This window comes from Anabrus simplex, chromosome 3 (assembly GCF_040414725.1).
Source record: "Anabrus simplex isolate iqAnaSimp1 chromosome 3, ASM4041472v1, whole genome shotgun sequence".
NCBI lineage: Eukaryota > Metazoa > Arthropoda > Insecta > Orthoptera > Tettigoniidae > Anabrus > Anabrus simplex.
Genome location: NC_090267.1, coordinates 25,465,334 through 25,479,098, shown reverse-complemented (window position 1 = coordinate 25,479,098; position 13,765 = coordinate 25,465,334). Strand labels below are relative to the sequence as shown.

The window sequence follows — 13,765 nt, the reverse complement described above, 5'->3', positions numbered from 1 at the left end:
ACGTCCTCCTTTATCCGAAGATGTTTTCCTGTTTAGATCATTGTGCGGAGTTCGAGTGAATTATTTTAAAAACCCGAAATGTCCTCGTTTATTAGTGAATCTGCTTATTTTTGGGTAATCCGTTTTACTACTTCGTTTTTTCAAGTATTCTTTATTACGCGACGGCATCATTGATTATTGTATACATGCTTTGTACTATGATAACACTATGTATACTGCACGCTTCTCTCGTCAGCTGACAACGTGATATTGATTATTGTGATGTTGAAAAATGTATTCTGTATTTGCAACGTGAGTCTAAATCCTTTCAAACCGATGATGTGAAATCTTTTGATGAGTTTTGCAATTTCAAACAGTTCCTAAACGAGAGTAGTAATTTAATGACCCTGAGTGTTGTTACAACTTGCACAATATTTTCTTTCTCTACTAGGGCACAATGCAAATATGGAAAGAGTATTTTAATTGACCTCAGCACAAAAGGAACCGTTCCAAAGTAGAATCTGTGAAAGTCTTCTTAATGGTTCAAATAATCTGAAGGAATTTACATGGGTATCTTTTATAAAGTATACGTTAGACAGGCCAAAACCCTTGAAGGTAACTGAATCTTAGTACCAGCAAGTCGTGTATATTAGTTTCATTGTTTACATTTTGTAACAATTTACTGTATAATACGTAAATGGGTAAATTTGTTTTATATATGTGAAAATTAGAATACATGTCTAAATTCAGACTCTCAATAGAGGAATTTGCGTCCTATATTTTGTGGCATTGTCCCTATTTTTAGATAGTTTTGTCCTCTTTGTGATCTATTCGCATCTGGTCACCTTGTCGACACTGAACGTTTGGTAGCACAATTAATCAACACTTCATAGTTGCGCCGACTGTTGTTTACAGATACCGTACAGTATTTATTTCATATTGAGATATAACACAACGTACTATTCTTACAACACTTGCTAGGATAATGACAAACTTGAAAGAAAAAATAAACACGTTATTATTTATCACTTGAACGAGTACATTTTTAATTAGGAACTGTCTTATAAAATCACTTCAGTTTAAGAAAAACTGAATTAAGTGTACGCTCACTTTTATTAGGTCAGTTGTAGATATATTTCGTTCATCACGTGATTTAATGACCATAATAGAAAAAATCTCTCTCGGTGAATGCATTTGATGCAAATATACTAAGAGGAAGTGTAATAAGTTCAGTTCAATAATGTATAGCCTTCTCTGTGATATTCTCATAGTAGTTGCCTTTGATTTCATCTGTCCATTTCCTTCGTCGTGAGGATAGTTTCTCAGTTGTTTATCCTCTTAGAACAATAATCACCACCATCACCACCTTTCCTTCGTCGTCAATGGTAAAGAGAGATAAGTTTGCGATAACTCTTTGAGTAAGTATCATGTGGTCGCTAGAGCGCGATGAAGACGAATGCAAGTAGCTGGAGACGTCTGTTGAGAACTCAGGGAACTAGTAATACTGTTGAAATGCACCATTCTCGGTATTGGCATTAACCTGTTGCACCATTCCTAATCCTTAATTTTGAAACCTCCTTTTTTCTCGCTGTTATTCCCCTGGGAAATAATTCAAAATAGTATTCAGAAGGCAGTGATGACTTCGACAGTTACTTGTCTTTAATTTATCCACAAGGCAGTGACATTTTCGAAAGTCATTTGTCTCTAATTTCGTCGGTTGATGCAGAGTGAGTTTCTGGCCCTTAAGTGGCTACGGCTGGTACGCGGTCCAACAGCTCTGCACCCTGACCGGTAAACCGAGCAGAGGAGGGGTGGCCACGGCTCTATCGTTACTCTACGCCTCTGTATTCGTGAAACGGGACAGGGCTGGACCTCCTGGCTGGCCCCAATCGTCTGTTTTCCTGAGAATGGTTTTCCGTGGTTTTCCATTCTCCTGCACTAAGGCGAATGCCGGTACAGTTCGTAGTACAGGTCACGGCCGCCAACCTCCTCACCTTCTCCGAGCATCTTCTCCACCGTAACAAATCTCCCGGCCTCAGAGGGCGTCACCATTTAGGAGGCCCGCCTCCCCCTTCAGGGGAGGAATAAAACATTTTAGTAGTAGTTTATCCAGTCCCCAGTTGTTTACCTTTTGTTTGAAACCGTCAGCTGCCTTTTTAATTCTTGGACGAATATTATTTAAATTATTTTACACTTGCATAAAATAATTTTATAGTAATTTTTCTCCTTGTCAGAATATTGCAGTCATTTTTGTCATAGCTTATATTACAGGCCCTTATTTCTAAGATTAATTAAACCGGATGAGTTGGCCGTGCTGTTAGGGCCGCGCAGCTGTGAGCTTGCATCCGGGAGACAGTGGGTTCGAACACCACTGTCAGCAGCCCTGAGGATGGTTTTCCGTGGTTTCCCATTTTCACACCAGGCAAATGCTGGGGCTGTAGCTTAATTAACGCCACAGCCGCTGCCTTCCCATTTCTAGGCCTTTCCTCTCCCATCGTCGCCATAAGACGTATCTGTGTCGGTGCGACGTTAATCAAAGAGCAGGATTAATTCCTTTTATTTCGTTAGGTTAAGTTGTCAGTGTTAGCCGATATGGAAAAGGAAAGGCGAACAAGAACGGCAAATTTTAGTGCATTTGAAAGTGAAATGCTCAATGACTTAGATTACTTTTTGGCGAAACAGGATTATTTCCAAGAGTAGGGAACTCGAGTTGGTCACCTATTAATTGTAACAAGTTCGCCACAGTCTCTTTCTCTCTGTTCACCATCCTCAATATATTGTAGAAATACGGTATGTGGTGTCAAATTAATTTTAACGGTAGGATCACTGCACTTTGGATGCATGTAATATACAGCTTACTTTTGAGGTTATGTAGCGTATGTATGTCTTAAAACCTCACTTCGCTTGCTCACGACCGGTTAACCTTTAATCCACGGTAAAACGTCACAAATTACAAAACCGGGATTGAAGCTATCCATTTTACACGGTGAAGTCGTAACTGAGGTTGACACACCCGGGCGTTATTCTCAAAAATCACTGGACGTTACCGGTACGTAGTAATTTTTAAAATTGGAACATTTGGCGTACTCTTTACGATTTGTGTCGTCCACGGAAAAACAGGGAAATTCCATACCGTTTAGGCTTAAACCGTCCGCCTGGTAAGCCTAGTCGAAAGGTCCGCTTTACAAGGGCTGCTCCAGGCTGGTAACAGGTGGGGAGGAGGAGGCTCCACTTACCCGCAAGTGAGAAGTTTCATCTGGCACGTATTCTTGTAGACGTTGCCATCAGAGCCGCAGATCGGACCATCTACAGGGGCTTGCTCACACGACACTGGGCAGTTCTCTCGATGGGCTGATATGTTATTGCAGGGGCCAAGATGAGACAGCTGTATGCCAACTCTGTAACAGAAAAAGAAGTTCCTCTGTTAGTAGATCGGTTTACCAAACACGATAATAATAATAATAAAATTATGGCTGCAATATTTAAACAATTGACAATAAATACAGGTGGAAGGCAAGGTGATGATTTATCTCCACTCCTATTCAACTGCGTCCTGGAGAAAATAATAATAATTTGGACTGAAAAACTGAAAGAACTATCACAGATATTTTCATTTAAGAAATATTTTCATTTTATATTTAAGAAATTGTGTTACGAGAAACTTCTATTACGCTCTCTCACAAGACTCTAACTGACACTTGAAGTGCGCCTGCGCTGTGAGTTAGTTTCTACATTGGTTGTTCCCCCTCCTGTCCCTTCCCTTCCCTTCTCAAACGTAGTCTTGGTGGCTGGTTTGATCCAGCGTCAGACTCTCACTAATTATTTGTCGCTCTCTTGAGCAACTACTGGGAGGTTCCTTTCGAACCCAAGGCTTCTGGGCTGCGAACATCGGAGCGTAAGTCGTGAGTGAATGTTGTATGTGTGTGTATTGAGTGAAAGGTTAATGCTTGTGGCCGCGAATGGGTGTGTGTAAGTGGATTTGAGTTGTGCTTCTGTGTGTGCTGTGCTGTCAGGATGGGCCGGGTTCGTAGTCCAGGGGCCTATGGCCAGTTGAAGGCCGTTTCTTTTCTTTAATGCTAACTACTTGTCTCTATTATATTTTCTGGGGATAACAGATCTACTGTTCTGTCTTATACGTAAGAGGCCAATAGAAGTTTATTGGTTTACCTTTAAAGAGTGTTTCAGCTATAATGTTATACATAATGTTGTTCATATGTTGTTGTCAGTGAATAAAAGACGGATGGATTTACAGATGGAAAGCTTCCTCTCTGGGAATGTTCCTATATTCCTAGGCCCTAATGTTAGCACCTTCTCAGAACACAAGCTGTCACCACTAACACTGGAAATAAAGAACAGATGTGTTGAGATAAACTGTCTAGAATATGATTTTGCCATAATTTCAGGAAACCTGCAAAATGCAGCAATGCAAGTCAACCTCTTGGAAGAAATAACCAAGAGAACAGGTTCAAAAATTTTTGTAGAAAAAATAAAATTTATGGTAAACATAAAAAATGCTCCACAAATTCTAATAACAGAAATTGGTCGAATAAGGAAGGTAAAGACATTTAGATATTTGGAAGAAACAATTGAAGAAAATGGTTTCGAGAAGCCCGCTGTGGAAGAAAGAATACACAAGATGGAAAGAGCATATGGTGTAACTAGGAATATCAATAATAATAAGTGTTTATGTAAAAGCTTTTTTTTTTGCTAGTTGTTTTACGTCGCACCGACACAGATATGTCTTACGGCGACGATGGGACAGGAAAGGGCTAGGAGTGGGAAGGAAGTGGCCGTGGCCTTAATTAAGGTTCAGCCCCAGCATTTGCCTGGAGTGAAAATGGGAAACCACGGAAAACCATTTTCAGGGCTGCCGACAGTGGGGTTCGAACCTACTATCTCCCGAATACTGGATACTGGCCGCACTTAAGCGACTGCAGCTATCGAGCTCGGTGTAAAAGCTTTAAAGTACAACACTACAACAACAACGCCTATAAGCGAGTGAATGCCTAGTACTGAACAAAACAGAAGTAGTGGAAAAAATTATAAGGAAAATACTTGGTCCACTAAGAATTACAGAGCTCTGGAAATCAAAAAGTAATGATGAAATGTACCGGAACATAAAATATATAACAAGAACAATGCGGAAGAGGCGATTGATATTTTTTTGGACATTTATAGAATGGATGACAACATGTTAACCAAACAGATCTTTAAATGTGTTTGTAACAAGAAGTCAAGACAGATTTGGAAAGAAACAATATAAGAGAAGAAGCACCAACATAGAGAGAGAGAGAGAGAGGATTTTTAGAAAGAAAGTGTTCAGAATGGAAGGATTGCAAGGGGGCTGGGGGCGAGGGAAAGGAGACAGGCTGAAAATGGTTCGAGGAGGGGAAAAGGAGACACAGTGAGCAGATGGAGGAGTATTGGAGGAAGAGGAGAAAGAATAACAATATACATTCGCCATACTCGAGGATTAAGGGTAGATTATTACAATCAATCGAAGGCATTGGGCTGCAGTGAGAATTGATGGTAAAATGAGTTCTTGGTTCAAGGTACTTACAGCAGCGAGCCACGATTTGGTCTTAATGGCAGACTGTGCCGACAGCGTGCAAGTCTAATATCTGCGAACTTGAAAATAGGTGTGACGAATATGGTATGAAAATTAGCCTTTCCAAGACTAAATTGATGTCAGTAGGTAAGATCCAAGATAATTCAATGTCAGATTGGCGATACAAAGCTGGAACAGGTAGATAATTTCAAGTACAGTATTTACGATGTGAGAACCTGCGTGACTCAAGCTTCTCACCGCTGGGCTCCGTGGTTCAAATCTCGGTCACTCCATGTGAGATTTGTGCCGGACAAAGCGGAGGCGGGATAGGTTTTTCTCCGGGTATTCCGATTTTCCCTGTCATCTTTCATTCCAGCAACACACTCCAGTATAATTTCATTTCATTAATCATTAACCCAGAGGAGTGCCACAGGCTTCGGCAGCCGGTGCAATTCCCATCCTCGCCGCTAGATGGGGGTTTCATTCATTATATTCCTGACCCTGTGAAATGACTGGGAAACGGGCTGTGGATTTTCTTTATTCAGGATGTTTGTTCTCTCAGGACGGTAGTATTGTAAATGAGATTGAATCAAGGTGCAGTAAAGCTAATGCAATCAACAGTATTCTGCAAGAAGGAAGTCAGCTCCCGGACGAAACTATCTTTACATCGGTCTGTTTTCAAACCAACTTTGCTTTACGGGAGTGAAAGCTGGGTGGACTCAGGATATCTTATTCGCAAGGTAGAAATAACATACATGAAAGTAGCGGGAATATTTCCTGGTAAAACGGGTGGGAACAATGGAAGGAGGGTATTCGGAATGAATAGATAAAGGATAACTTAGGAATGAACCCGATAGATGAAGCTGTTCTCATAAACCATCTTCGGTGATGGGGTCATGTGAGGCGAATGGAGGAAGGTAGGTTACCTAGGCGAATAATGGACTCTGTTATGGAGGGTAAGAGAAGTAGAGGGAGACCAAGATGATGATGGTTAGACTCAGTTTCTAACGATTCAAAGATAAAAGATATAGCAATAAACGAGGCCCCAGAACTAGTTACAAACAGAGGGTTGCGGTGGCAGTTAGTAAATTCACAGAGGCTTGCAGACTGAATGCTGAAAGGTATAACAGTCTAATATGAAGATGTATGTAATGTATTATTTCATTTCAAGGGTTATTGATTTTTATGAGAACGTGAGGGAACTTTGTCCCGCAGTAGTTCGCAAGAGTACTAGAAGCCAACGACACGCGGAGACCACCTACCTCAACCAGAATTGAACGTGACACTGAAGTCTAAATCTCCTTAACTGTTCATGGTCTTAAAAAAGACATCATAATGCCAGAATTTTGCCGTTAAGTTGATTGTTGAAACCATTTCTTAGCAGGCGTACTACGAAAAGCGTAAAATTAAGCAATTTCGTCAATTGTGCAGAAAGTTGAAGGGCTAAAAGGCCCGAATCTTGGATAGCTCTATCAAACTAAAAAATCAAATTTCGAAAATGCCTAAATGCAGTTCCGAAAAAAACTAAAATGGCTTGTTTCTTTACACGTTTTTAAAATTCAAATCCTAGCCAAATTCTTTTCGTAATGTGTTCCTTGGTTCAATACTGTCAGGCGTTTCTTATTTTGAAAAATGTGCACACCGAATGTAGTGATAAGGGCTTAAGTGAAATTCTGCAGTGAGTCACATTAGTGCTCGCAGTGGTAGAAGAAAGGCAAAGTGCTAATCTAATCGAGCGGATGAAAAAAATTAAGAAAAGGATTGCAATTTTTAGGAATAACTAAAGAATATATTGTTATACTTTATTATATTTTATTTACCTAACATTCGTAGCTCATATCCCTAGGATGTATTCAACATTGACTTGCTTTCCTGAAAGTCTAGAACATCGGATTTTTAATTTTACTTGCAATGCGAATTTATGGGGGGGGGGGTGAGTGATTACAGTTGAGGAGATATCTGACGGTGAGACAGCGACCCCGGTCTTAAAAGCCAAGAATAACGGCCGAGAGAAATCGATGTGCTGACCATATGACACCTCGTAATCTGCAGGCCTTCGGGCTGAGCAGTGGTCGCTTGGTAGGTCATAGCCCCTCGGTGCTGTTGCACACTAGGGTTTGGTTTAATTTTAGGTAAGATAAAATAACGTTATTAACCCAGTTTGAATTTTCCGGGAACAAAGAAACGAAAATCTTGTTACCCCAGTAAAGTCACTTGACGGCAACCAGCAATACAAGTCTGTATAAAGAATTGCATAGCTGAATGGATGGGAGTATCAGATCTGTGCACAACGACGGGTCGATTCGTTCCAACTCACGAGAGACTGATTGTACCACCCAGCGCTTCCCAGGTAATGTTTTTAATATTTACTACAATTTGTATTACCTGTTAATTCTATGTGAAGTGAAGTTTCGTGCTTGTCTTTATTGTAACATTGATTAATAATTTACGAACTATTTTGTAGTTTCAATTTTAAGTTTTAGATTATTTATATTCCGCGGGAAATCTTTGTCCTGATGGAAGTCCAGATTGTCTGGGGATTAGTTTATCTGCTAAAAAATAAGTGTAACTGTATGTATTTACGCGTCGCGATACAGATGTGACGTACTTGATTCCAACTGTCATTAGGACAGCCTAGCGACCCCGAAAACTGTAGGTTCCACACTTATCTTGGCCATTTTGGATGTTTTCTTTTTCATCCCTTATCCTCCCTCTTCCCTCGTGCTAATGAGAACTGAGTTTTGACTCAAACGGCGTCCGGAGTGTCACTATTAATCTCAGCGACCCCGAGTCCTATGTATTCGATTTTAATGTTGAATATTTTTAGCCGGAATGAGTGGCTCAGACGGTTGAGGCGCTGGTCTCCCGGCCCCAGCTTGGCAGGTTCGATCCTGGCTCAGTACAGTGGTAATTGAAGGAGCTCAGATACGTCAGCCTCGTGTAGGTAGATTTACTGGCAGGTAAAAGAACTCCTGCGGGACTAAATTCCGGCACCCTGGCGTCTCCGTAAACCGCAAAAGTAGTTCCTGGAACGTAAAGCCAATAACATTATTCGATTAGTTTCACATATTTTCCCACCTCAGCCCTGCCCTTATGAGTGTCATACCCCCACACTGATTGATTGTTTGTTTGATTGATTGATTGATTGATTGATTGATTGATTGATTGATTGATTGATTGATAGCATAACACCTTCGGATAAAGACCTACCCTAGACCTCACCCTTGGGCGACCTTCGCGTCTAGGTGTGATAATGATTTTAATGGTGATGATAATTATTATCTTGACTTAGGAGGAACTTGGTACTCGTACACGGAAAAGGAAATAATCGCGAATACCTTTTTGGGCAGATTCTTTGATTGTTACCCTCTTAGTAGCCAACAGTGGAGAAAATAGAGTTAAGATAAACCGAAAGTAAAATGAGCATATCCACAAAAGAATGAGAAAATAAAAGACGCTCTAGACCTCCTGGAATATGATATTCTTCTTCTTCTTCTTATTATTATTATTATTATTATACATGTGGTCCGCCTCTATGGTGTAGTGGTTAGCACGGACAGCTGCCACAAAATTTGAAAAGTGGTACGAAGGCTGGGACGGTGTCCACTTAGCCTAGGGAGCTCAACTGAGTAAATGGGGTTCGATTCCCAGCTCGGCCATCCAGGAAGTGGTTTCCCACTTCACCTCCAAGCAATTGCCGCGATGGTGCTTAACTTTAAGGCCACGGCCGCTTACTTCCCTCTTCCTTGTCCATCCCTTCCAATCTTTCCATCCCCCATAAGGCCCCTGTTGAGCATAGCAAGTGTGGCTGTCTAGGTGAGGTTCTGGTCCTCCTTCCCAGTTGTATCCCACAACCCACAGTCTCACGCTGCAGAACACTGCCCCTCAGGACGTTGAGGTGTGATCTTCGCTGATTCCGAGGGAAGAACCAAGCCTGGAGGATAAACAGACTAAGAAAGAAAGAAAGAAAGAAAGAAAGAAAGAAAGAAAGAAGGAAGATTATACATACACACATCATTATTATAATCCGTTATGCCTTTCAGCGTTCAGTTTGCAAGTGTCCGTGAATTTACTAAACGTCGCCACAATGCTCTGTTTTCAACTATTGTTGTGGCTTCATTTACTTCTATACCTCTTATTTTTAAATCGTTCGAACCTTAGTCTAACCATCGTCGTCTTGGTCTCCCTCTACTTCTCTTACCCTCCATAACAGAGTCCATTATGCGCCTAGGTAACCTTTCCTCCCCTATTCGCCTCACATGACCCTACCACCGAAGCCGGTTTTTGCGTACTGCCTCATCCATCGAGTTCATTCTTAGCCGTTATCTCCTTATTCCGAGTACCTTCCTTTCATTGTTCCCACTTGTTTGTACCATTATTATTATTATTATTATTATTATTATTATTATTATTATTATTATTATTATTATTATTATTATTCCTGTTCTATTAACCCCATTCATAGAGTGCGTTGGAACTTGTTCATTAGCTTGATGACTTTCCCCTTCCTATTCTTCTTCCAAAATCTCTTCATGGACTCACGGTGTTGCCTCTTCCGTTCTTCTGACCACTTGTACCAGCCATGCTGATAGATTGGACCACAAATGTGTGTTTATATACTGAGATCCTGAAGACTTCGCGATTTTTTGTGATGTCTTCCCTGATGTTCAATTCACTCAGGTCCCCTATTGTTTTCTCCTGCCAGTTTATTCTCGTGTTTTGCGATTTTATTGCATTGAATATTTTTTGTGAGTCTATATTTATACATCCTTAAAATGTGTCCAAAGTTCTTCAAATGTCTCTTCCGTACGTTTTGATGAAACTATCTGCGTAACTATAAAGTTCTGCAGTTCGCCTTTTGATCCAAATTCCATTTTTTTTGTATGGGAGCGTAAATTTCTTCCTGCCAGTTCAAGAATTTTAATTGTGCACTAAGCAGTAGAACGGGATTCACTTAATACGAGATTTTTCTCAAGCTTTTATTTACAGGAAGAAAGCGCAAGTGAGAAGGTGTCGCTACTGACCGAGTGTACATAGACGAACAGTGGTTGTCATGGTTACAATGATGTCGGAAAATTGATTACACTAATTCCAGATAGACCTCCAGCCCAATACTTCTTCTTCTTCTTCTTCATTTGCTTTTTCGCGTCAAGATGTGGGTCCGCCATAATTCTTCATCGGGCCTTCCATTTCGTGTGGTCAATGGCATCAGCAGATCGTAAGCTTACAACGTACTGCACATAGGCCATCCAGCATGTTCTTGGTCTCCGTACATCGGGGTTATGTTGTGTGAACAGTTGCTCGAAATTATGTTCTCTATTCCCATCATGACAAACCACTCTACGGCTCCTTGGCTGAATGGTCTGGGCATCGGATCAGAGATCCCTGGGTTCGATTGCCGGCCAAGCCGACTTTTTTTTAACTATGCATGCTTAATATCTGTGATTCGGTGTTCACCTAGATACACAACACACTACCAATCACTATAAAACACGCATGCATTCCACCACATTGGGTTAGTTCCAAGAGGGGTATCCGGCCGTAAAACTTGGTTAAATCCACGTGAACTGCCCACTCCAAGAAAATGGGACAAGGGTTAATAAGCCTGTTTTAATCAGGATGGTTCGCTAATAGCAGCAATGGAGACCTGGCTAGTGTTGGCCTTGTAACTGAGCTGCTCGTTCGACTCCACCTGCAGGCATGTTTATACGTGTTGTACTCAATATTATGTGCCAATTATAGAGAGTGAAACACAGGTCGTTATTCCCAAAGATTAGAAACAATGAACAATTGTTTACCTACCTTTTATTGCACATTTCTTTACAACGTTATTTCGAAGTAGGACGCCGTGGAAATTCGTTTGTTTGTTCAAATGTTATTAGCTTTTAATTCCTTAACAAATATGTAGACTGATAATTCACAACTGTTAGTGCATGAACTAATATGAAATGTAATGGACCTTATCTCGCTTTATATACACTGTAACCGCTGCTAGAAGAACAAAAGCTGGTGGTAGGAAAGTTATAGTGTGAGGAATGTTTTCGTGACATTCTCTGGAAATACTCATTCACACTCAACCGATTTGGTTATGAGTACATTGAAACACTCATACATACAGATCGTCTTCCGTTGGCCAGATAGGGTTCACCAACAAGACAATGCAACATTTCACACGGCCAAACATGTCAGACATTCGTTGGAAGAGTAAGAGTAAGACTTCCAGATAAATCCCTGACCCTCTATTTCTCCGGACTTGAATCCAATTGAGAATCTGTCGGACAATCTCGATCGTTGTGTTTAAGGAAACTGACACCTGAGCTAAATTGCATTTGGCATGTGTTTGTATAACGCGTCCTGCCCCCGAGCCTGCCTGTGGTGCCAGAAAGTTGAGACAGGAGCGATGTAACTCAGATATAACTCTACGAATTACCGGAACGAGGCAAAAAATTTCTCCACGGGCCTCAAAGTGAGATACAATTTCTCTACAATGTCCAATTTCCTGCACCAGTTCCTTTTTTATTACGGATGTTTTTTATGAATCCCTCTGGCTGTTTCGCTGGATACTCGGCATATCGTCCGACTAAATTACCCTAGGCACGTCACTTCGATCCCGGCCAAGGTAGTGCATTTCAAAGATTTCTGACGGGGTTCTCAAGGTCACTCAAAAACTACTTATCCTCTCGCTGATAGATAACAGCTCTATCAGATCGATAAAAAGGATTCCTACATGGCAACATTTCGATGTTCTATCCAACTACTGACACAGTAGCCACGAAGACGGTGGCAAATAGAGAACACTGGTAGTTCCAGCAAGTAAGAACACGGGAATGTAAAATACATAAAAAAGCAAATCTGGTTATGGACAATCAATACTCGAAAGCGATCTTACCCTAAGGCACGGTCACGAGCTGACTGGTATCGAGAAACAGCTGTTACGAGAGCTGGTCCAGGGCGTTATCAGATAGTGCATTGCACGTGTGTTGTCACATTCGTGGTTTTGGCATAGTTGCGACGATACATTCCTTTGCCTTACAAACTTTTGTATTAATTCAATCCCACGAGAGAAAATCAGTGATTTCCTTAAGACTAAAATTCTGTTAAGTAATTCTAATTGTAATTTGAACTCAACGACAATTGTTCTGATGGACTGTGGAGTGTGTGGGGAGAGTGACCAATCTTAAGGGAAACAGTGGATAGGAAGAATATAGGAGCGACGATATTACTTTCTTAATATAGAGACATTAAGTGGCTGTCTTCACCAGATGAGACTGAACATGATACCTTGGAATTTTCGAAATGCTCTTAAGCATCATTTTTATTTTAGTTAATGAATTTTAGCGTTTGAACATGATTTTCTATTTACTTTGAAAATAAATAAATTAGTTCTTAAAATTGTCATCGCTAATCATCACCCTCTTAAGCGGGGAGTACGTACACTTTGCATTTACTGAAAAGCCGCCCTACAGGGCCACTTGAAGGATTGCCTCAGTTTTATTCCAAGAACATCGTTGGAATGTCTTTAGCGGTACTGGAGGGATGAGAAAGTAGTTCATTCTGAACTGTTGATGCTACTTGCTATGCTGTAATAGAAGTGACAAAGTTATCTTCTGCTTCCGAGCGATGTGTATCAGTCACTACAATGTAACCATTGTAACCATTGCAATTTCGATTCCCTCCTCAGCCATCCTCGAAGTGGTTTTCCGTGGTTTGCAACTTCTCCTCCAGGCAAATGGCAACTAACTTAAGGCCACGGCACCTTCCTTCCCTCTGCCTAGTCTACCCCTTCCAATCTTCCCGTCCCCCTACAAGGCCTCTGTTCAACATAGCAGGTGAGACCACCTCGACGAGGTAATGTTCTTGCTTCCTGGTTGTATGCCCCAACCAACAGTCTCACGCTTCAGGACACAGGCCTCGAGGTGGTAGAGCCCTCACTGAGTCCGAGGGGAAAACCAGTCCTGGAGGGTGAACGGATTAAGAAAGAAGAAAGGAATCACAAGTAAAGATTGTATTTTGTTAAAGGTATCGATCTGAAGTAAAAATTGTATTTTATAAGAGGTATCGATCACAAGTAAAAATTGTATTTGTTAAAGGTATCGATTACCAGTAGAAATTGTATTTTGTAAAATATATCGATCGCAAGTGGAAATGTAATCATTACAAGTAATTGCGTTACTTTTACTCAGTTACTTTCTAAGTCTGAAGAGAACGTATCTCAGGCAGAGTGAAAGAGGCTCGCCA

At 40.9% G+C, this 13,765-nt stretch overlaps 1 protein-coding gene across 1 annotated transcript in view; it reads right to left on the bottom strand.

Annotated features, from left to right (window-relative positions):
- The window catches only part of LOC136866965 (serine protease inhibitor dipetalogastin), a 305,131-nt gene that overhangs the window by 44,206 nt on the left and 247,160 nt on the right, over positions 1-13,765 (bottom strand). The window contains exon 4 of the mRNA XM_067144054.2: positions 3,216-3,377. Within this exon, the coding sequence (XP_067000155.2) occupies positions 3,216-3,377 (162 nt within the window). The remainder of the gene's footprint in view (positions 1-3,215; positions 3,378-13,765) is intronic.